Source organism: Tamandua tetradactyla, chromosome 20 (genome assembly GCF_023851605.1).
Source record: "Tamandua tetradactyla isolate mTamTet1 chromosome 20, mTamTet1.pri, whole genome shotgun sequence".
NCBI classification, from domain to species: Eukaryota; Metazoa; Chordata; class Mammalia; order Pilosa; family Myrmecophagidae; genus Tamandua; species Tamandua tetradactyla.
Genome location: NC_135346.1, coordinates 52,469,201 through 52,494,429, shown reverse-complemented (window position 1 = coordinate 52,494,429; position 25,229 = coordinate 52,469,201). Strand labels below are relative to the sequence as shown.

General features: G+C 41.5%; 2 protein-coding genes across 5 annotated transcripts in view; one reads left to right on the top strand and one right to left on the bottom strand.

Moving 5' to 3' along the window:
- The window catches only part of RANBP17 (RAN binding protein 17), a 365,039-nt gene that overhangs the window by 44,460 nt on the left and 295,350 nt on the right, over window positions 1-25,229 (bottom strand). The window lies entirely within an intron of this gene.
- Window positions 15,956-18,329, top strand: LOC143664100 (uncharacterized). Its single transcript, XM_077137633.1, is given in 2 exon segments — window positions 15,956-16,657; window positions 16,659-18,329. Coding segments are annotated over 2 exon segments (1,782 nt in total). The 5' UTR covers window positions 15,956-16,060; the 3' UTR covers window positions 17,844-18,329.

The following is a 25,229-nucleotide window of genomic DNA, read 5'->3' as shown; positions in this document are numbered from 1 at the left end:
CAAACCAACAATTCAAATGAGATACAGGAGCTGAAACAATTTAATTCAGGATGTTCAAAGAGACATGGAAAATTTAATCTGAAATCAAATTAATGAATTAAGGGAGGATATAAAGAAGGCAAGGGATGAACAAAAAGAAGAAATCGCAAGTCTGAAAAAAGAAATCACAGAATTTATGGGAATGAAAAGCACAGTAGAAGAGATGGATAAAACAAAACAATGGAAACCTACAATGTTAGATTTCAAGAGGCAGAAGATAGGATTAGTGAACTGGAGGAAGGGACATCTGAAATCCGACAAGCAAAAGAAAATAAAGGGAAAAGGATGGAAAAATATGAACAGGGACTCAGGCAACTGAATGACAACATGAAGCACATGAATATATGAGTTGTGAGTGTCCCAGAAGGAGAGGAGAAGGGAAAAGGAGAAAAACTAATGGAAGAACTTATCACTGAAAATTTCCCAACTCTTATGAAAGACTTAAAATTACAGATCCAAGAAGTGCAGTATACCCCAAAGAGAATAGGTCCAAATAGATGTACTCCAAGATATTTACTAATCAGAATGCCAGATATCAAAGAGAAAGAGAGACTTTTTTTATTAATTAAAAAATTAACTAACACAACATTTAGAAATCATTCCATTCTACATATACAATCAGTAATTCCCAATATCATCACATAGATGCATATTCATCATTTCTTAGTACATTTCCATCGATTTAGAAAAAGAAATAAAAAGACAACAGAAAAAGAAATAAAACGATAACAGAGAGAAAGAAATAAAAATAAAAAATAAATAAATAAATAAACTATACCTCAGATGCAGCTTCATTCAGTGTTTTAACATAATTACATTACAATTAGGTACTATTGTGCTGTCCATTTCTGAGTGTTTGTATCCAGTCCTGTTGCACAGTTTGTATCCCTTCAGCTCCAATTACCCATTATCTTACCCTATTTCTATCTCCTGATGGTCTCTGTTACCAATAACATATTCCAAGTTTATTCTCGAATGTCGGTTCACATCAGTGGGACCATACAGTATTTGTCCTTTAGTTTTTGGCTAGTCTCACTCAGCATAATGTTCTCTAGGTCCATCCATGTTATTACATGCTTCATAAGTTTATTCTGTCTTAAAGCTGCATAATATTCCATCGTATGTATATACCACAGTTTGTTTAGCTACTCGTCTGTTGATGGACATTTTGGCTGTTTCCATCTCTTTGCAATTGTAAATAATGCTGCTATACACATTGGTGTGCAAATGTCCGTTTGTGTCTTTGCCCTTAAGTCCTCTGAGTAGATACCAAGCAATGGTATTGCTGGGTTGTAATGGCAATTCTATATTCAGCTTTTTGAGGAACCGCCAAACTGCCTTCCACAGTGGTTGCACCATTTGACATTCCCACCAACAGTGGATAAGTGTGCCTCTTTCTCCGCATCCTCTCCAGCACTTGTCATTTTCTGTTTTGTTGATAATGGCCATTCTGGTGGGTGTGAGATGATATCTCATTGTGGTTTTGATTTGCATTTCTCTAATGGCCAGGGACATTGAGCATCTCTTCATGTGCCTTTTGGCCATTTGTATTTCCTCTTCTGATAGGTGTCTGTTCAAGTCTTTTTCCCATTTTGTAATTGGGTTGGCTGTCTTTTTGTTGTTGAGATGAACAATCTCTTTATAAATTCTGGATACTAGACCTTTATCTGATATATCATTTCCAAATATTGTCTCCCATTGTGTAGGCTGTCTTTCTACTTTCTTGATGAAGTTCTTTGATGCACAAAAGTGTTTAATTTTGAGGAGCTCCCATTTCTTTCTTTCTTTCTTCAGTGCTCTTGCTTTAGGTTTAAGGTCCATAAAACTGCCTCCAATTGTAAGATTCATAAGATATCTCCCTACATTTTCCTCTAACTGTTTTATGGTCTTAGACCTAATGTTTAGATCTTTGATCCATTTTGAGTTAACTTTTGTATAGGGTGTGAGATATGGGTCCTCTTTCATTCTTTTGCATATGGATATCCAGTTCTCTAGGCCCCATTTATTGAAGAGACTGTTCTGTCCCAGGTGAGTTGGCTTGACTGCCTTATCAAAGATCAAATGTCCATGGATGAGAGGGTCTATATCTGAGCACTCTATTTGATTCCATTGGTCGATATATCTATCTTTATGCCAGTACCATGCTGTTTTGACCACTGTGGCTTCATAATATGCCTTAAAGTCAAGCAGCGTGAGACCTCCAGCTTCATTTTTTTTCCTCAAGATACTTTTAGCAATTTGGGGCACCCTGCCCTTCCAGATAAATTTGCTTATTGGTTTTTCTATTTCTGAAAAATAAGTTGTTGGGATTTTGATTGGTATTGCATTGAATTTGTAAATCAATTTAGGTAGAATTGACATCTTAACTATATTTAGTCTTCCAATCCATGAACACGGAATGCCCTTCCATCTATTTAGGTCTTCTGTGATTTCTTTTAACAGTTTTTTGTAGTTTTCTTTGTATAGGTCTTTTGTCTCTTTAGTTAAATTTATTCCTAAGTATTTTATTCTTTTAGTTGCAATTGTAAATGGAATTCGTTTCTTGATTCCCCCTCAGCTTATTCATTGCTAGTGTATAGAAACACTACAGATTTTTGAATGTTGATCTTGTAACCTGCTACTTTGCTGTACTCATTTATTAGCTCTAGTAGTTTTGCTGTGGATTTTTCAGGGTTTTCAACGTATAGTATCATATCGTCTGCAAACAGTGATAGTTTTACTTCTTCCTTTCCAATTCTGATGCCTTGTATTTCTTTTTCTTGTCTAATTGTTCTGGCTAGAACCTCCAACATGATGTTGAATAACAGTGGTGATAATGGACATCCTTGTCTTGTTCCTGATCTTAGGGGGAAAGTTTTCAATTTTTCCCCATTGAGGATGATATTAGCTGTGGGTTTTTTATATATTCCCTCTATCATTTTAAGCAGGTTCCCTTGTATTCCTACCCTTTGAAGTGTTTTCAACAGGAAAGGATGTTGAATCTTGTCAAATGCCTTCTCTGCATCAATTGAGATGATCATGTGATTTTTCTGCTTTGATTTGTTGATATGGTGTATTCAATTTCTTTACTTGTGATTGGTTTGTTGAGGTCATCTATTTCTTCTTGAGTCAAAGTTGGTTGTTCATGCCTTTCTAGGAACCTGTCCATTTCATCTACATTGTTGTATTTATTAGCATAAAGTTGTTCATAGTATCCTGTTATTACCGCCTTTATTTCTGTGAGGTCAGTGGTTATGTTTCCTCTTCCATTTCTGATCTTATTTATTTGCGTCCTTTCTCTTCTTCTTTTTGTCAGTCTTGCTAAGGGCCCATCAATCATGTTGATTTTCTCATAGAACCAACTTCTGGTCTTACTGATTTTCTCTATTGTTTTCATGTTCTCAATTTCATTTATTTCTGCTCTAATCTTTGTTATTTCTTTCCTTTTGCTTGCTTTGGGATTAGTTTGCTGTTCTTTCTCCAGTTCTTCCAAGCGGACAGTTAATTCCCGAATTTCTGCCCTTTCTTCTTTTCTGATACAGGCATTTAGGGCAATAAATTTCCCTCTTAGCACTGCCTTTGCTGCGTCCCATAGGTTTTGATATGCTGTGTTTTCATTTTCATTCACCTCGAGATATTTACTAATTTCTCTTGTAATTTCTTCCTTGACCCACTGGTTGTTTAAGAGTGTGTTGTTGAGCCTCCACGTATTTGTGAATTTCCTAGCACTCTGCCTATTATTGATTTCCAATTTCATTCCTTTATGATCTGAGAAAGTGTTGTGTATGATTTCAATCTTTTTAAATTTGTTGAGATTTGCTTTGTGACCCAGCATATGGCCTATCTTTGAGAATGATCCATGAGCATTTGAGAAAAAGGTGTATCCTGCTGTTGTGGGGTGTAATGTCCTATAAATGTCTGTTAAGTCTAGCTCATTTATCGTAATATTCAAATTCTCTATTTCTTTATTGATCCTCTGTCTAGATGTTCTGTCCATTGATGAGAGTGGGGAATTGAAGTCTCCAACTATTATGGTAGATGTGTCTAGTTCCCTTTTCAGTATTTGCAGTGTATTCCTCACGTATTTTGGAGCATTCTGATTCGGTGCGTAAATACTTATGATTGTTATGTCTTCTTGTTTAATTGTTCCTTTTATTAGTAGATAGTATCCTTCTTTGTCTCTTTTAACTGTTTTACATTTGAAGTCTAATTTGTTGGATATTAGTATAGCTACTCCTGCTCTTTTCTGGTTATTATTTGCATGAAATATCTTTTCCCAACCTTTCACTTTCAACCTATGTTTATCTTTGGGTGTAAGATGTGTTTCCTGTAGACAGCATATAGAAGGATCCTGTTTTTGAATCCATTCTGCCAGTCTATGTCTTTTGATTGGGGAATTCAGTCCATTAACATTTAGTGTTATTACTGTTTGGGTAATACTTTCCTCTACCATTTTGCCTTTTGTATTATATATATCATATCTAATTTTCCTTCTTTCTACACTCTTCTCCACACCTCTCTCTTCTGTCTTTTCGTATCTGGCTCTAGTGCTCCCTTTAGTATTTCTTGCAGAGCTGGTCTCTTGGTCACAAATTCTCTCAGTGACTTTTGTCTGAAAATGTTTAAATTTCTCCCTCATTTTTGAAGGACAATTTTGCTGGATATAGAATTTTTGATTGGCAGTTTTTCTCTTTTAGTAATTTAAATATATCATCCCACTGTCTTCTTGCCTCCATGGTTTCTGCTGAGAAATCTACACATAGTCTTATTGGGTTTCCCTTGTATGTGATGGATTGTTTTTCTCTTGCTGCTTTCAAGATCCTCTCTTTCTCTTTGACCTCTGACATTCTAACTAGTAAGTGTCTTGGAGAATGCCTATTTGGGTCTATTCTCTTTGGGGTGCGCTGCACTTCTTGGATCTGTAATTTTAGGTCTTTCATAAGAGTTGGGAAATCTTCAGTGATAATTTCTTCCATTAGTTTTTCTCCTCCTTTTCCCTTCTCTTCTCCTTCTGGGACACCCACAACACGTATATTTGTGCGCTTCATATTATCATTCAATTCCCTGAGCCCCCTGCTCAAATTTTCCCATTCTTTTCCCTATAGTTTTTGTTTCTTTTTGGATTTCAGATGTTCCATCCTCCAGTTCACTAATTCTAACCTCTGTCTCTTGAAATCTACCATTGTAGGTTTCCACTGTTTTTTTCATCTCTTCTACTGTATCTTTCATTCCCATAAGTTCTGTGATTTGTTTTTTCAGACTTTCCATTTCTTCTTTTTGTTCATCCCTTGCCTTCTTCATGTCCTCCCTCAATTTATTGATTTGGTTTTTGAAGAGGTTTTCCATTTCTGTTCGTATATTCAGAATTAGTTGCCTGAGCTCCTGTATCTCATTTGAGCTATGGTTTGTTCCTTTGACTGGGCCATATCTTCAATTTTCCTGGTGTGATTTGTTATTTTTGCTGGCATCTGGACATTTAATCAGATTTCCCTGAGTGTGAGACCCATCAGGTTGAAAGACTTTCCTGTGAAATCTCTGGGCTCTGTTTTTCTTATCCTGCCCAGTATGTGGCACTTGTCTGTCTGCGGGTCCCACCAGCAAAAGATGTTGTGGCTCCTTTAACTTTGGAAGGCTCTCCCTGCTGGATGCGTGGTGGAGACAGAGGAAAGGTTGTAGGCTGGTTTTAATGGCTTCAAATTGCGAAGTCCTGGGATCTGAATTCCTTGAGAGAGGTATTCCACCTGAGTTGCATTTCACCCCTCCCGTGGGGAAGGTTCAGGTGGTAGAGAGCCCTGAAAGCAGCCTGTTTCTGCATTTGGGGCAGTTGTAACCTGTGTAATCCCGGCGCTGAGTCCAGAGGCGACCAAGCCTCCATAGAAACAGCTGCAGAAGGCTCTGTTTCGCCCCCTTTCCTCTTTTTCAGTTAGCCCAATAGGCGACTTCTGCTTTGATCAGTTTCGCCTGAGCTGGGGGCCTATTTTTAGTAGTCAGAATTTGTTTATTAATGCCACTATTGGTGTTCGGTTGGACTCAGTCCCTGCTACTGTTGGAGACTCTTTCCTTTCCCTCCGGGAAGCCGCCTGTGGGGGAAGGGTGCCAGTCGCCGGCCGCCGCGGCTTGGGAAACTCGCTGATCCGAGACTCGCGGCCGGTCCGGGAAGCTGCCTATGAGGGAGGGGTGCCAGCCGCCGGCCACTGTGGCTTGGGGAACTCGCCTCTCCGAGACTCTCAGTCGGTCTGGGAAGCCGCCTATGAGGGAGGGGTGCTGGCCACCAGCCGCCGCGGCCCAGGGAAGAGCGTGCCGCTCGGGGAACTCACCACTGCGGAGTCTCGCAACTGGTCCAGCCAGTCCAGACTGGGGTATGCTGTGTGTCTGGTCTCTGTTGTGGCTCCAGGAGCTGTTCTGTACTGTTTCTGGTTATTTAGTAGTTGTTCTGGAGGACGAACTAAGATGCACGCACCTTACTAAGCCGCCATCTTGGCCCCTCCCCAGAAAGAGAGACTTTTGAAAGCAGCAAGAGAAAACAGACGACCTCAACAAACCAATCGTAAGTAAATACATTCAATCAGTCATCAGAAACCTTCCTACAAAGAAAAGCTGAGGGCCAGAAGGCTTCACAGGGGGAATCTTGCTAAAAATTCCAAAAAGAACTAACACCATTCATGCTCAATCTCTTTAAAAAACTGACGAAAAAGGAACACTACCTAATTCATTTTATGAAGCTAACACCAGTCTAATACCCAAACTGGATAAAGATACTATGTAGAGAGCCGCTTTCCGGGTTTGGCCTAGTGGACACGCTGCAGCCTGCTCTAGAGTTCCCCCCGCCCATCGAGTGAGCTAAGATGGCGCTCACATCCTGCTTTTGCAAATGACGCACACGCCCACCAACCCTATCTTCCAATCACCTCTGTATACGTGGCACTAACCTATTGGGTTTGGGCACAGTATATAAGAGGTTACCCGGACGGGGTGGGCGGAGACGACCCACAGGGAGCCGTGCCTGACGGCCGCATAGAGGTTGTTCCCCCGCGGGGCATCTTGTCCCGCGCGGAACCTGTAACAGAGAATGCAAGCTTAACTCCAGTAAAGGTCTGTGCTTACAACTGCTGCGTGTCTTGGATCTGTGTTTCTCACCAGCGCGGATTTGTCTGCGTCTCTCTGTCTCTCCTCATTGTCTCACCCGCCGGCCGGGGACCAGAGGCTGAGCGAGAAGTCGCGGACAAGTGGTGGCCCGTACGGGGAACCCTTCTGCTGCCTTTTCTCGAGCTGGTGAGGACGCGCATCCTGAGCTCGCAGCGGACTTCCCGCGTTTGATCACCGCGAGAAGGTGAGTGCTTCTTATTACGTGAGAGTTAAGGGCTGTGGGCGTTCAGGTAGCCCCAGTGACTCGGAAGAGCTCTCCGAGTGATTAAAGACAGTGCCGACTGCAAGCATGGGGCAGTCAGGAAGTTCACCTTTGTTAGCTCCCTTAAAGACCCTTTTAGCGGACGGCTCCTGTGAAAGTGAGCCGCCCACTTGCAAGCCGCCAGAGTCAGACGTTAGTTCGGACGACTCTGACTCGGAGTCAGATAGTAATGAGACCGAGGGTGCAGACGCGCCTCCGCCGATCGGTTGGGGGAGGCCCCCTGTCTCACCCACGCAGCCTTCCGCTCCGCCAGCGCCCCCGGGGATGCAACAGTTTCCGGTGAATGGTTTTGGTGATCTCGCCAAAAACCCTCACCACGGGCTCCCTCTGGTGGCCGAATCAGGTAATTACAGTGGCCCTCCTTTGCGAGACCCGGAACCCCTTACAGGCTGGTCGGGGGAGGGGCAGTTACAGCCGTACCCCCCGCCTGCGTACGCGAGCCCTCGAGACCTTACGTCACCAAGTGATGGAGGGAGACATTTCTGGAAATGGAACCCCTTTTCAGCCTTTAGACCTTTCGGTATGATGGGTGGTTGCCAGCCGCTTAAGCCAGAACCAGTCTCAGAGATGTACCCGGTTATTATCAATCCCCAAGGTAATAACCAGTATGAGCCATATGATTACAAAATTTTAAAGGAATTGAGGCAGGCTGTCCATCAGTATGGCCCCAATGCCCCTTATACCCTGAACATGATTGAAAACCTCTCCGCCCTGAATCATACACCCGCAGATATTTTTCAGCTGGCCCGTGCTTGTTTACCACAGGGCCGGTATATAGATTGGAAAGCATGGTTTGAGGAGCTAGCTGAGGAACAAGCCGCAAAAAACGCAGCGGGGAGACATGGCGGGTGGAATGCAGATATGCTATTGGGGAAAGGTGCCCACTCCCAGAATCAAACAGGGTTCCCTCAAGAAGTCTACGCCCAGATTTTCCGCTGTTTCGTAGGAGCCTGGAAAAAGCTGACAGGTGAGGGAGAGGCTCAAGCCTCACTCAGCAACATACATCAGGGCCCCACAGAACCCTTCGTGGATTTTGTAGCCAAAATGCAAACTGCGGCTGAGAGAATTTTCTCAGATCCAGGAGTGGCAGAGACTGTAGTTAAACAAATGATATTTGAGCAGTGCAACAAGGAATGTAAAGTTATCCTAGCACAAAACAGAGGGAAAAGCTTGACAGAATGGGTTCGGCTCTGCAGGGATGCTGGTAGCCCGTTAACTAATGCAGGTCTAGCTGCCATGCTAGCCAGCTCCTTACAAGTAGCTGCAAAGAAATCCAAAGACCTAGGAACAAAGCCAAGAGGATGTTATCATTGTGGCCAGTTGGGACACATTAAGAGAAACTGTCCCAATAAAGGCCAACCACCTGCCACTCAACAGTTTGGTAGACCATATGCGGCAACCAGGCTATGTGGCCGTTGCCACAAGGGACCCCATCGCGCAGAAGACTGTAGGTCAGCCTTCAATGCGCAGGGTGTGCACCTTTCTGGCCGTCCTGAACAGGACCCAAAAAACGGGCAGAGGGGGTCCACCCTTTCGGTGGACCCCCCTGCATGCCATCCGGCGACACAACACCCGTCCAAATTCGCGCATCCCCTGGATCAGCAGGACTGGACCTCTGTGCCACCTCCAGGCTTGTACTGACCCCCTCCATGGGTGTCCAGTTGATAGGGACCTCCTTTAAAGGGCCCTTACCAACGAAGACTGTTGGGCTTATAATAGGGAGGGCATCCACAGCCCTGAAAGGACTAACAGTCATACCAGGCGTTGTAGATTCAGATTTCACAGGTTACGCCCAAGTTATGGTACAATCTCAGCAAGGTACTCTGGTCATTGCAAAAGGTGATAAGCTGGCACAGCTCTTGCTCTTACCCAGCTTACATACATTCTTTCCGAGTAGACCCAGACAGAGAAGAGATAAGGGATTTGGGTCTTCTGGAGAAGTTTTTGAGGGCCTCCATATGTCTCTGGAGTCTCGACCCATGCTGACTATTAAGGTACAAGGCAGATCCTTCCTGGGCCTGCTAGATACCGGGGCCGATCGATCAATTATAAGACAACAAGACTGGCCCTCCACCTGGCCGACGTGCAAGGCGGAGGACACCATTAGAGGAATAGGCCAGGTCTCAGCACCCATGCTGAGTGCCACTGCCCTCCACTGGGCAGATGAAGAAGGACATCAAGGCAGTTTTCAACCTTATGTACTACCCTTGCCTGTGTCCTTATGGGGAAGAGACATTCTAGCCCAGATGGATGTTACATTGACCAGTAACTGCTCTCCGGCCTCTAAGCATCTCTTAAAAGGAATGGGATATGTCCCTGGCAAAGGCTTAGGAGCCTCATTGCAGGGACACACCATGCCCGTACAGACTGCTTCCAATTTTAATAGACTAGGCCTGGGTTTTTCCTAGGGGCCACTGAGGGGAGACTCCCACCCACACCTATAAAACTAAAGTGGAAGACCAGTACCCCAGTGTGGGTGCCTCAGTGGCCCTTACCAAAAGAAAAGCTGTCAGCATTGCATACTCTAGTGTCTATACAGCTAAAAGAGAGCCATATCATTCCCTCCACATCGCCTTGGAACACACCCGTATTTGTCATAAAGAAAAAATCAGGCAGATGGAGATTGTTACATGATTTAAGAACCATCAATAACTGTATGGAGCCTTTAGGACCTGTTCAAATGGGGTTACCCCTCCTCTCAGCTTTGCCAGAACACTGGCCCATTATCATCCTAGATCTTAAGGATTGCTTCTTTTCCATCCCACTTCACCCTGAAGATACTCCAAAATTTGCTTTTACTGTGCCCTCTCTTAACCAAGAGGAGCCCTGTCAACGCTTCGAGTGGACGGTCCTGCCCCAGGGCATGACTAATAGTCCTACCATGTGCCAGCTGTATGTTGCTACAAAGCTAGCTAGCACTCGGCAGCAGTTCCCCCAAGTGAAAATCATCCATTATATGGATGACATTCTCTTAGCCCATAAAGACACAGATCTTCTTAAAACAGCTTTATCACATTTAGTCCTTAGTCTTAGAGAAGCCAACCTGGAAGTGGCCCCTGAAAAAATCCAGATGACAGAAATTACCACCTTCCTGGGGGCAAAAATCATGCCTCAGCATGTTTCCCCCCAAAAAGTGTCTCTCAGAGTAGATGACATACATACCCTTAATGATCTGCAAAAGCTTATGGGAGATATCAATTGGGTTCGTCCGTACTTAAAGATCACCAATGCCAAATTAACACCTTTGTTTGATTTGCTAAAAGGAGATTCAGACCTACACTCACCCCGGTGTCTCACCCCAGAGGCGAGGCAAGCACTACGTCAGGTAGAACAGGCGCTCAGTAGTGCTGCTTTAAAAAGAATAGACCCCCAAAAGCCATTCGAAGCCTGCTTACTGCCAACAAAACTACAGCCCACGGCAGTGCTATGGCAACAGGGACCATTACTCTGGGTCCACCCTGGAATTTCCCCTAAGAAAAGTTTAGAGCATTTTCCTACAGCAATTGCAGAGTTGGCATTGGAGGCCATCAAGAAGGCCATACAGCATTTTGGCCAACAGCCTAAGTACCTCAGAGTACCTTACTCTTCTCAGCAACTTGAGATACTTACTGGATGTATAGATCAGTGGGCCATCCTCCGATGTACCTTTTCGGGAGAAATTGATAACCAATACCCAAAAGATCCCCTCTTACAATTCGTCACCCGTCACCCAGTAATCTTTCCTAAGGTAACTTCATCTAAGCCACTAGTGAACGCCCTCACCGTGTACACGGACGGTTCCAGCTCCGGTTCAGGAGCATATTGCGTAGAAGGAGGTTCTCCTAAAACTGTGTTCTTCCAACCACAGAGACCTCAATGGGTAGAATTACAGGTCATTATTACAGTCCTGAAAGAAATTACCGATCCCCTAAATATTATATCTGATTCGATTTATGTCGTAAATTCTGTAAATATTTTAGAGACGGTGGGCATTATAAAATATTCCTCCTCAGTAAGACCATTCTTTATCAAACTTCAAGAGACAATATGTGCCAGACAACATCCTTTCTACATAACTCACATTAGAGCGCACACAGGCCTGCCAGGCCCCATGGCACAGGGAAATCACGTAGTGGATGTGGCCACTCGACAGCCACATATCTTCCCTGCGCTGACACCGTGTCAACAGGCCCAAGAGTTTCATACTAAATTTCATGTCAATGCAAGCACCTTAGTCAGACAGTTTCACATACCGCGTGCAGCTGCCAGAGATATAGTCAGAGCCTGCAATAATTGTGCAGAACAGAGGGTAGTCCCTTCAGTTGGAGTTAACCCTAAAGGTCTCATCCCGGGAGACATTTGGCAAATGGATGTCACCCATCACTCAGAGTATGGTAAAGTTAAATACCTGCATGTGTCAGTGGATACTTGTTCTCAAGTTTTATTTGCCTCTGCCGAATCAGGAGAAAGAGTCCACCAAGTAATTGCACACTGCCTTGCCGCTTGGGCAGCTTGGGGTAAGCCGAAAATATTAAAAACAGATAACGGACCTGCTTACACCAGCAAAGCCTTCCAAAGATTTTGTGCAAATATGGAAGTGCAATTAAAACATGGTATCCCTTACAACCCTCAAGGGCAAGGAATCATTGAAAGAGCACACAGGTCTCTTAAAGACTTGCTCAAAAAACAGAAAGGGGGAATAGGCCACGGCCTGTCCCCGAAGGCTCAACTGTCTGTAGCCTTATTTACATATAATTTTTTAAATGAAAATGCACAAGGAATGACACCTGCCCTACAGCACACCACTCCGAGTCCTCCACATAGAGGTCTAGTCCGTTGGAAGGATGTCCTGTCAGGACAATGGCAAGGCCCTGACCCAGTGCTCAGCTGGGCCAGAGGCTCTGTTTGTGTTTTTCCCCAGGAGCCAGGACGTCAACCAGTGTGGGTTCCGGAAAGACTGGTGAGAACCGTGACATCGCCCGAGGAGGCCACGGAGCTGTTGCCTAAAAAACCAACAAGCCTTCAACCTGAACCATCAGATCAGGCCTCCAACTCTGCTGATGACGGCGGCGACTGACGAGATAGCAACGAAAGCGCCGGTCACCCTTCGATTGTTTAGAAGGGGGACCAGTTTTAATAACCCCCGTTGCCTTCGACCTTTCCAAACTGGGCGAGACTGTACAAAGTCTGTGGAACCGAGTCACCTCATGGTTCTCTTGGCCCAATTTGACTACTTGGATTCTCGTGGCAGTGGGACTATTAGTGGGCTTAGTCACTGTTAAATGTTTGTTAGAACGCTTGTTCCAGACACAGCAGCAACTACGTGTTTCTACCATGTTAGCTATGTCTTCCCAGTCAAATGTGGGTGTGCGTCCCTCCTCGATAGATAGCCCGTCTGAATCACCTGGGGCAAAGCTCTTGTCAGCAAGGTTTGTTGCAGGCTCCCTGGCCACTACCCGTGTTTAGCTAGGCACCAGAGGCTGTTAATTTTGCGCGCCTAGCCGCCTCGACGGTGGAGCTGCGGCCGCAGTCCTGGCCAGACTGGGCTTGGCTCTAGCCATTGCACCGAGGCCTCCGCAGCGTTTCCTATGCCCTGGCTGTCGCTCTCATAATCCCCGCTTGACCCAGTTGCGAGGCGAAGCACTGCAGGGAGAGTCACGTGGTATCCAGTTCACGGGCTCTCCGGTCTCTATATGAGGTGAGCATTCTGGTCGGTGCCAGAGGTTCAGCCGCAAGATGGCTGGAGCCTAGTCCAGACTCCCCAAAGCACCAAAACAAGTAGTGGGCTAATCAAGCTCACGGGAGCACCATCATCAATAGAGACACTGGGTACAAGAATACGGTCTACGGACCATGCCTCTTATAAAAACAAAAAGGGGGAGATGTAGAGAGCCGCTTTCCGGGTTTGGCCTAGTGGACACGCTGCAGCCTGCTCTAGAGTTCCCCCCGCCCATCGAGTGAGCTAAGATGGCGCTCACATCCTGCTTTTGCAAATGACGCACACGCCCACCAACCCTATCTTCCAATCACCTCTGTATACGTGGCACTAACCTATTGGGTTTGGGCACAGTATATAAGAGGTTACCCGGACGGGGTGGGCGGAGACGACCCACAGGGAGCCGTGCCTGACGGCCGCATAGAGGTTGTTCCCCCGCGGGGCATCTTGTCCCGCGCGGAACCTGTAACAGAGAATGCAAGCTTAACTCCAGTAAAGGTCTGTGCTTACAACTGCTGCGTGTCTTGGATCTGTGTTTCTCACCAGCGCGGATTTGTCTGCGTCTCTCTGTCTCTCCTCATTGTCTCACCCGCCGGCCGGGGACCAGAGGCTGAGCGAGAAGTCGCGGACAATACTACAGGAAAGGAAATCTACAGGCCAATCTCCCTAATGAACACAGATGCAACAATTCTCAGCAAAATACATCCAAATAGAATCCAATGGCACATTAAAAAAATTATATCTCACAATAAAGTGGGGCTTATTTCAGGCATGCAAGGTGGTCCAACACAAGAAAATCAATCAATGTAATAAAACACATTAACAAATCAAACTGGAAAAATCACATGATCATCTCAATTGATGCTGAAAGAGCATTTGACAAAATTCAGCATTCTTTTCTAATAAAAACACTTCAAAAGGTAGGAATTGAAGGAAACTTCCTCAATATGATAAAGGACATATATAAAAAACACATAGCCCGCATCATACTCAACAGTGAGAGACTGAAAGCTGTCCCACTAAGATGAGGAATGAGACAAGGATGCCCACTACCACCACTATTATTCAACATTGTACTAGAAGTTCTAGCTAGAGCAATCAGGCAGGGAAAAAAAAATAAAAGACATCCAAATCAGAAAGGAAGAAGTAAAACTTTCACCATCTGCAGATGACATGATACTAATTTGGAAAATCCTGGGAAATCTATGACAAAGCTTCTTGAGCTAATAAATTCAGCAAAGTCATAGGATCCAAGATTAAGGTACACAAATTAGTAATATTTCTAAACACAAGCAATGACCTAACTGAGAAGACAATTAAGGACAAATTCCATTCAAAATAGAAACTAAAAGAATCAAGTATCTAGGAATAAACTTAACCAAGGATTCAAAAGACCTGTACACAGAAAACTACACAATATTGCTAAAAGAAATCAAAGAAGAAGAAAAAAAAAAGAAATCAAAGAAGATCTAAACAGATAGAAAGGCATTCCATGTTCATGGATAGGAAAGTTAAATGTTGTTAAGAAGTAAAGTCTACCCAAACTGATCTATAGATTCAACACAATATCAATAAAATTTCTAACAATCTAGTTCAAAGACTTGGAAGAGCCAGTTATCAAATTCATTTGGAAGGGAAGGAGACCTCAAATAGATAAAAGTATCCTAAAAAGAAGAACAAAGTGGGAGGACTGATGTTTCCTGATTTTAAAGTTTATTACAAAGCCACAGTACAAAAAGCATGGTACTGGCCAAAGATAGAAGTATTGGCCAATGTAACCGAATGGAGAATGTAGAGGTAGACCACCAAATCTATGGCCACTTGGTCTCTGACAAGATCCCCAAATCCACTGAACTCAGAGAGAATAGTCTTTTCAACAAATGGGGTTGGGGAACTGGATATCAATAGCCAAAAGAATGAAAGAGGACCCTTACCTTACACTCTATATGAAAATTAAATCAAAGTTGATCAAAGACCTAAATATAAGAGCCAGTACCATAAAACTCCTAGATGGAAATATGGGGAAACATCTCCAAGACCAAGTAACTGGAGGTAGCATCCTAAACTTTACACCTAAAGCACAAGCAATGAAAGAAAAAATAGATAAATGAGAACTCCTCAAAGTCAAATGCTTCTGTACCTCAAAAGACTTTGTCAAAAAACTGAAGAGGCAGTCAAATCAATGGCAAAAAATATTTGGAAAATATATATCAGATAAAGGTTTGATATCCTATATACATAAGGAAATCAGACAACACAACAACAAAAGAACAAACAACCCAATTACAAAATGGGCTAATGATATGAATAGATACTTCTTTGACGAGCAAATACAGATGGCTAAAAAGCAAAGGAAGAGATGCTCATTTTCATCAGCTATAAGGGAAATGCAGATTAAAACTACAAGGAGATCTCAACTCACATCTCTAAGAATGGCTGCTATTAAACAAACAGGAAACTACAAACATTGGCAAGGATGTGGAGAAACTGGAACACTGATGCACAGCTTGTGGGAATGTATAATGGTACAGCCGCTATGGAAGACAGCTTGTCGGTCCCTTAGAAAACTAAATATCAAATTGCCCCACGACTTCGCAATACCACTACTCGGTATATACCTAGAAGAATTGAAAGCAGTGACACAGACATCTGTACACCAATGTTCACAGCAGCATTATTCACAATTGCCAAAAGATGGAAACAATCCAAGTGCCCATCAACAGATGATTGGATAAAAAATATGGTATATACATATGATAGAATATTAAGCAGCACCTTGAGGACATAATGCTGAGTGAAATAAGCCTAGACATAAAAGGACAGATACTCCCAGGGGTCAGCTCCGGGACGAGACCCGACCTCCCGGGAACCGCCACAGGCCCGGGGGCGAGATCCATCTTCCCGAGACTCTGCCCAAGGGAAGAACCCGGAAAGAGGACATGGCTACTGAGCAGGGGGAAGCAAGGTCTCAGGTGTCCGTGACCTTCAAGGACGTGGCTGTATTCTTTACTCGGGATGAGTGGAGAAAGCTGGATCCTTCTCAGAGAAACTTGTACCAGGACGTGATGCTGGAGAACTACAGGAATCTGATCTCAGTGGGACTCCCATTTTCCAAACCAAAAGTGATCTCCCTGTTGCAGCAAGGAGAAGAACCATGGAAGGTAGAAAAAGAAAGTCCTGGAGGCTCCTCTCTAGGATGGAAGAGCAGCCATAAAACCACAAAGTCAACTCAAACACAAGACTCATTTCAGGGACTGGTAATGACAAGATCCAAAAGGAATGGGCCTTGGGACTTTAAATCAGAAAATCCCTGCATATATGAAAATAGATTAGAAAAACTGGATAAAAAGAAAATTCTCACTATAGAAAGAAACCATAGAAATATTGAATTTGGCCAAAAGTTAAGCCTAAAGCCAGTCCCTGATAGACAACAGATAGTTTCTAGGGAAAAAACACTGCCAAAATGTGAAATACAAGGAAATGCTTTTAAACAGAATTCAAATTTATTTAACCAACCAAAAATCAACGCAACGGAAAAAACGGTATAAATGCAGTATGTGTGAGAAAACCTTCATTAATAATTCATCCCTTCGTAAACATGAGAAAAACCATAGTGGAGAGAAATTATTTAAATGTAAAGAATGTTTGAAAGCATTCAACCAAAGTTCAGCTCTAATTCAGCATCAAATAACTCATACTGGAGAGAAACCCTATGTATGTAAACAATGTGGGAAAGCCTTCACTCTTAGTACATCTCTTTATAAACATCTAAGAACCCATACTGTGGAGAAATCTTACAGATGTAAAGAATGTGGCAAATCCTTCAGCCGAAGGTCAGGCCTTTTTATACATCAAAAAATCCATGCTGGTGAAAATCCCTATAAATATAATCCAGGTAGGAAGTCATCTAGTTACAGCACATCCCTTCCTGGATGTCAGAGAATTCATTCCAGAAAGAAGTCCTATTTATGTAATGAATGTGGCAACACTTTTAAGTCTAGTTCATCCCTTCGTTATCATCAGAGAATTCACACTGGAGAGAAACCTTTTAAATGTAGTGAATGTGGGAGAGCCTTCAGTCAGAGTGCATCTCTTATTCAACATGAAAGAATTCACACTGGAGAAAAGCCCTATAGATGTAATGAATGTGGGAAAGGCTTCACTTCTATTTCACGACTTAACAGACACCGAATAATTCATACTGGTGAGAAGTTTTATAGTTGTAATGAATGCGGTAAAGCCTTAAGTTCCCACTCAACACTTATTATTCATGAGAGAATTCATACCGGAGAGAAACCATGTAAGTGTAAAGTATGTGGAAAAGCCTTCAGGCAAAGTTCAGCTCTCATTCAACATCAGAGAATGCATACTGGAGAAAGACCCTATAAATGTAATGAATGTGGGAAAACATTCAGGTGTAACTCATCCCTTAGTAATCACCAGAGAATTCATACCGGAGAGAAACCATATCGATGTGAAGAATGTGGGATGTCTTTTGGCCAAAGTTCAGCTCTTATTCAACATCGCAGAATTCATACAGGAGAGAAACCCTTTAAATGTAATACATGTGGGAAAACTTTTAGACAAAGTTCATCACGTATTGCACATCAGAGAATTCATACTGGAGAGAAACCCTATGAATGTAATACGTGTGGGAAACTTTTCAACCACAGGTCATCCCTGACTAATCATTATAAAATTCATATAGAAGAAAACCCCTAGAAAGTAGATTTCCATATGCAAAAGCCTTAAACCAAAGCTCAACAGAGAATACATAGTTGTGATGATGTAATAAATGTAATGGATATGAGAAAAACTTTTCTATAGGAATTAGTTCTCATCAGATACTAAATTCCAGGGATAAACCTTGACTATGAAATAGAGATGAAAGCATTCACATCTGTCAGACCCTCAACCTGAAATGAAGAAATCACAACAGGAGACATTAACTTTGAGTGTTTGTAAAATAAGAGTTTTTTTTGGTCTCCCTTTCTACAGCAGTATATGTTAGATGTAAGATGTGACCATCATAAACATCTGGGTGGGTGGGGAGGTTTGAATTGAATTTCTCACAAGAAAAACATCAGACCATATAGACTGGTAATATATTTTTTATAACATTTTAATAGCATACAAAAAGGATTGTTTAAAGAAACTACATTTTTAGAGAAAAGGACCAAATAAAAGAAAAACGAACTGTTAACTACCTCTCAGTCTCTGGGGTTTGTCCTTTTCATTACCTGATGTCAAACTTTGTGCATGGATTTCATTTAAAAAGATATAATAAAGATCTGTTCTCTTCAAAAAAAAAAAAAAAAACAACAACAAAAAAAAACAACAAAAAAAAAGGACAGATACTATTGATTTTGCTATTATGACCTTGGTAAAGGTAAACTCAGAGGCTTATAATATAGAATATAGAGGACCAAGAGATACATAGGAGCTAGAGATTGGTGAAAAGTTAGCTAATGATGTTGAACTTAAATGTAAGGAATAGCTAGAAGTGAAGGCAGTTCATTAGTGGATCTTTATTGCTATATTGAAGCACATCAATATAGCATTGATATAGGATGTTTCTCCACATCCTCACCAATGTTTGTAGTTTCCTGTTTGTTTAATAGCAGCCATTCTTAGAGGTCTGAGGTGAGATCTCCTTGTAGTCTTAATCTGCATTTCCCTTATAGCTGATGAAAATGAGCATCTCTTCCTTTGCTTTTTAGCCATCTGTATTTGCTCGTCAAAGAAGTATCTATTCATATCATTAGCCCATTTTGTAATTGGGTTGTTTGTTCTTTTGTTGTTGTGTTGTCTGATTTCCTTATGTATATAGGATATCAAACCTTTATCTGATATATATTTTCCAAATATTTTTTGCCATTGATTTGATTGAAAGGGGTTGAAAAGAGCCATGTATCCCACTGATTAACACTATAAATATTTAACTCTTACATGAACTACTTCAAAGGTATGACTGTTGTACAAAGAGTCAATAATAGAGGAGTATGGGGGAAAACTACTATTGCATGCTATGATCTATATTTAACGAGAAGACATCAACAAAACCAGAGCAATACTGGGGTAAATAACTGGGGTGGGGAGGATAAGAGTTAAGGAGAGGTTTGGATTTTCTATCTGGTGAGGGTGTGTTTATCAGTTATTTTTCTCTTTGGAGCAATGAAAATTATCTAAAATTGAGAGTGTCAATGATTGTACAACTAAGTGAGGATAATGTGAGACATGGATCATTGACTTTGGACGTTATCCATGATGCCCAATGGATGGAGCTGGCTGAAGAACACATTGACTGAGAAGTAGAATGGCGAACTCTGGTGTATACATATGATAGAATATTGTATGGCTACAGAAAGGAATGAAGGTTTATTCACCTCGCTGCATGTGAGACAACCTTGGGGACATTATGTGGTACAAAATTAGCCAGAAACAAAAGAGTAAACATTAAATGGTTTCATTCAGAAAATGCTTATAAGAAAACTGGAGCCTAGACTGTTAGCTCTTCTAGCAGTAACATTTAGTGTGGAGCTGTAAATGTTATTTCTAGATTTTGAGATGCTATGCTATGTATGTATAAGCTGGTGCTTCCCTGGAACTTTGGCTACCCGTGTGACACCTATGACTCAGAGTTGGGGTTCTGAGGCTCTGAGAGTCAGCACTGCTACATACAACAACTGTTCAAAAAAAAAAAGAGATCAGGCTTCAATTAGAGATAAGAATGAAACCAATCGGGTCGGGACTAAGGTGAATCAGAACACAGCGGTAAGGAGGACATTGCCTGCATTTCAGAATTTCACCTACTGTATAAGAATAAAGGAAGACAGGTTTATTTTGCCTAAAACCTAAATTTTCTGTAGCACATAATCTAATTCAATCTGTCTGATCATTTAAACAACCCAAACACATGGAGCCCAGCAGGGGAATGATGGCTTGTAATTCTGTATAGCTTAATGTAATATCCGGAAACATCCCAGAGTATGTTGGGAGGATAATTAAAAAGTATTGGCGAAGTCCCTTGAGGGATGGGAGAAAATATATAGAATTCTTAAGCTTTACCACCTGGGAACCCCCTGATTCTGTTTCATGCATTAGAGACTCCCAAGTCCACAGGCTAAGCCCTTGATCTTGAGCCTTGCTCTTGTGAATCTTATTTCTGTAGCAGAGAATCTAAGCCTACACAAGAGTAAGTATTCTGGAAGCTACTCTTATGCAGGCTTCAGCTAGATATTGCTAATTACCACGGCTTGCCAAACCCCAACCAAGACAAACCTATAAACCCTAAAGAACACCTACAGCTCTATTTGAGATTCTATAAAAGTTTCATATATTAAGGTTACTTTCTAGAAACCTACAACTTCCAGATGGGTTCCGAGGCCAGATAAGTCCTAAAACCCAGAGGACCCTTGCTTCTCCAGAACATCAACTAGTTTCGTCACTTTGTCCCATATTATCGAGAGCCCTTCCCAACATTAAAAAGGTAGAATGGACATAGCCTAAATACCCTTAAAGAGTACGAGAAAGATCAAAGAAGGTGGAGCTACAGAGAATATAGGATTTAGCAAATAAGTATGACTGCTGAATCATTATACTGATATTTCTTTTAGTCTCCAGCACCTTGGAGGAGCTAGAAGGAAAACTTAAAGTTGTGGAATAGTAACCCATACCAATCTCTGAATTCTATTCTATAACTACTTGTTACCATGTATTTTGACATTTACTGCTTTTTTTGTATATATGTAGTATTTCACAATAAAAATATTTTAAAAAGGGAAGAAACATTATACATATGCTCAAGATGAAAGGAAATATAAACCTGAGGAGGATAAAATGGAAAATATAAAAAAAGAACAAAATGGAACTTCTAGAGAACAAAAGTACAATATCTGAAATGAAAACAGTATATTATATGGGATTAGTAGCAGATTGTATATTGTAGAATAAACGATCAGCGAACTTGAAGATAAAGGTATAGAAACTACTCAAAATGAAGCACACAGAGAAAAATGTGTAAAAGAAAATGAACAGAGCACCAGTAAGCTGTAGAAGAACAAGAGGTATAACACATGTAGAGTTTCAGAAGGAGTGGAGATATATTGAGAGAGCCAGACTGTGATTATTTGAAGGTAAATTGTGATAATTTTATTTGAATATATAAAATTAAAACCTGAGAGCAACCACTGAAAAATAAAGAGGTATAGCTAATAAATCAATAGTGGATATAAAATAAACTCATAAAAAACAATCAAATTATTCCAAACCAAAAGAAAGCAGGTAAAAGAAAAAAAGGAAGAAAGACCAGATGGAATAAAGAGAAAACAAATAGCTATATTGTAGATTTAAACCCAAACATACTGGTAGATACAGCAAATGTAAATATTTGAAATACTAAGTAAAAGGTAGTTAGTTAGATTTGATATAAAAGTTTTATTCAATTATATTCTGAGTGTTAGGCAAATATATCCAGAACCTCTGAATGTGTTAGGTTACATGGCAAGGGGGAATTTAGGTTGCTAATCAGATGATCTAAAAACAGTGAGCTTATCCTAGATTATCTGAGTGAGACCACTGTAATCATAGGGTCCTTAAAAGTAGAAGAGAGAGGGAAGAGAGACCAAATTCAGACAGAGATGTGTCTATGGAAGAATGGTCAGTGAGACACAGTGATATTGGCTTTGAAGATGGAAAAAGAGGGCTACCAGCCAAGGAATATGGGCAGTCTCTAGTATTTAGAAAAAATGGATTCATCCCTAGAGCCCCCAGAAAAGAATGCAGTCCTGCTGACATCTTGCTTTGAGGTCAGCCAGTCCCACATTGGACTTCTGATCTATAAAAATGTAAGGTAATAAACATGTATGGCAATAGAAAATGAATGCATGCTGTCTACAAGAAGCCAACTTTAAATATAAAAGGCAGAAAGATTAAAAGTGAAAGGCTGAAAAAACATGCTAACTCTAATTAAAAGAAAGCTGGAGTGGCTAGTAACGGCAGATAAAGTGGATTTCAGAGGAAAGAATATTACCAAAGATAAAGAGGATCACATCATAATGATAAAATGGCAAATTCATCAAAGAGAATAACAATCCCAAATAGTTAAATATTTATGCACCTAATAATAGAGCTTCAAAATATTTGATGCAAAAACTGATAGAAGTGGAAGAAGAAATAGACAAATCTATAATTACAATTAGAGACTTGAATACTTTAGTTTCCTTGGCTGCTCAAGCCAATAATGCAATGGGTTAGCTTAAGCAATGGAAATTTATCAGCGCACAGTTTCAAAGCTAGGAAGAAGTCCAAATCAAAGTGTCATCAATGCAATGCTTTCCTTCTGAAGACTGGTATTCTGGGGATGGTTGCCAGTGGTCCTTGGTTCTGGGCTCCTCTGGCACATGGCAATGCACAAGTTGGCATCTCCTGGCTCACTTCTCTTCTGGGTTCTATTGACCTTCAACTTCTTGCTTCCTATGGGTTTCTTTTTCTGTTTGAATTTCATTCTGCTTATAAAGGACTCCAATAAAAGGATTAAGACCCATACTGATTGAGTTGGGCCACACTTTAACTGAAATAACTTCTTCAAAGGTCGTACTTACAATGGGCTCACACCCATAGGAGTGGATTAAGATTAAGAATGTATTTTTTGGGGGTACATAGCTCAAAACTACTATACTCTCCCTCTGGATCCCCAAAAGACATATTTCCATATGCAAAGTACATTCATTCCCTCACAACATCCCAGAAGCCTTAAATCATTTCAGAAACAATGCTAAGTACAAAGTCTCATCAAAATTGGTTATGTGCTCTATCCTGAGGCACAATTCCCCTCTGTCTATAGAGTCATGAAACTTAGAGAACAGGTTATCTGTTTCCAATACACCATGGAGGGACAGGCACAGGACAGATAATCCCATTTCAATAGGGAAAAAAATGGAAGGAAAACAGGGGTCATAGGTCCTAAACAACTGCAATACCCACAGGGAAAACTTAGATTTCAAGGTCTGAGAGTCATCTATAGATTGATGTTTTGTCTTCCAGCTTGATACAGTGGCAACCCCACCCCTTCCAAGTGCATGCATAATGGCCATGCTTTCCCTGAATACTGCAGTGAAGGTACCACCTCCTCCAAGCATTAGGATGGTGGCCAGGCTCTCTGCAATTCTTGGGGCATAGTCCCCACCCTCTCTGAGAATTGGGTGGCAGGAAGGCTTTCTGGTAACATTGGGGCACAGGCACTACCTCTCCAAGCACTGGTGTGGTGACCAGGTTCTCTGTGAATGCTGGTGTACAGACCCCACCATTTCTGAACATTGGGATGGCAGTATTCATCCTGAATAACTGTGTGCAAGGCCAGCCCACTCCAAGCACATGGGTGGAACCACCCTTTCCACACACGAGTGGGCCCACTCTCTTGGCTGAGATCTCTTTGGTCTAGACCTCAGCATCCATGTAAAGTTATTCTTCCTTCCATCCATTCCTTCTCTATACCTTTTAGTCAGGCTGGCAGTGATTCTTCTCACACAAATTTTGCAAACAACCTGTCAGCTTTGCATGCATGCATGCATGCAGTTCCCAGGGATCCAAACCATAAGAAAGACAGGACTTTCCACAGATTTTACCTACATAACTGTACTTCCAATTCTGACTTCCCGTGAAATAGCTGAATAGATGCACGTTCAGTTAAATCCTCAGATGTTCTCCAGGGATTTGCTTGGAAACTCTGGGAAGTTCCTGATAAAGCCATTTCTGGCCTTAGTCTCAGAGCACACTATCTGGATAGGCTCAGAATTTTCTAAGCCATCAATTTTCAGTTCCCTTGTGCCCAAGAGTTCATTTCTTAGTTAACTGCTTTACTTCTAGCATAGATTTCCTTTTGGAAATCTCCTCAGCTAAATATCCAGGGTCATTGCTTTCAAATTCTTTCTTCTGACATCAGAACTAAATTTTGTCAAGTTTTCTCCATTTTAAAACAAGGACTGTCTTTCCTTCAGTTTGCAATTACACATTCATCATTTCCTTCTAAGGCCTCATTGGAAGTACCTTTAGCATCCATATTTCTATGAACATTTTCTTCAAAGCCAACCAGACTTTTTTTCTTTCAAGCACCTCACAATTCCTCTAGCCTCTACCGATTCCTCAATTCCAAAGCTATTTCCACATTTTTTTTTTTTTTTTTTGATATTTTCAACAGCAGCACACCATTCCTGGTACCAAAATCTGGTTTAGTTTCCTCGGATGCTCAAGCAAATAACATGCAATGGGTTGGCTTAAACAATGGGAATTTATCAGCACAAAGTTTTGAGACTGGGGAGAAATCCAAATCAAGGTGTCATCAATGCGATGCTTTCTTCCTGAATACCAGTATTCTGGGGATAGCTGCCAGTGATCCTTGGTCCTTAGCTTATCATACGGCAGAGCACAGGGTAGTGTCTCCAGGTCTTTTCCTTCTCTTCTGGTTTCATTGATATTCAGCTTCTTGTGGCTTTCTCTCTCTCTCTCTATGAATTTTATTCCACTTAAAAAGGACTCCAGTAATAGGATTAAGAGACCCATTCTGATTGAGTTGGGCCACATCTTAAACTGAAATTATCAAAAGGTTTTACTTACAATGGGTTCACATCAACAGGAACGGATTTAGCTTAAGAGGAGTTTTTTCTGGAGTACATAACCCCAAGCCACTGAATGTGGTACTTAAATTTGTTCTAATTAAAAAATAAATAGACAACAAACAAAAAACCCAGTAAGAATACAGAACATCTGATCATTATCTGTCAACCAGACCTGACACGAACATTCTTCTCAACAATAGTGGAAACACATTCATTTCAAGGGCCCATGGAATATTCACCACATTCTGGGTCATGAAAAATTGTTGATAAATTTTAAAAAGTATAAAAATCATACAGTACTTCTATGACCACAATAAAATTAAACTAGAATCGTAAGAGAAAGTTATCAAGAATATCTTTAAATATTTTGAAATTAAATGATGTGCTTCTAAATAAACCACTAGCAAAGAAGAAATCAGCAGGGAAATCAGAAAATAGTTTTGAATGCAATAAAAATAAAAACAAGCCATATAAAAATTTGTGAGGTATCGCT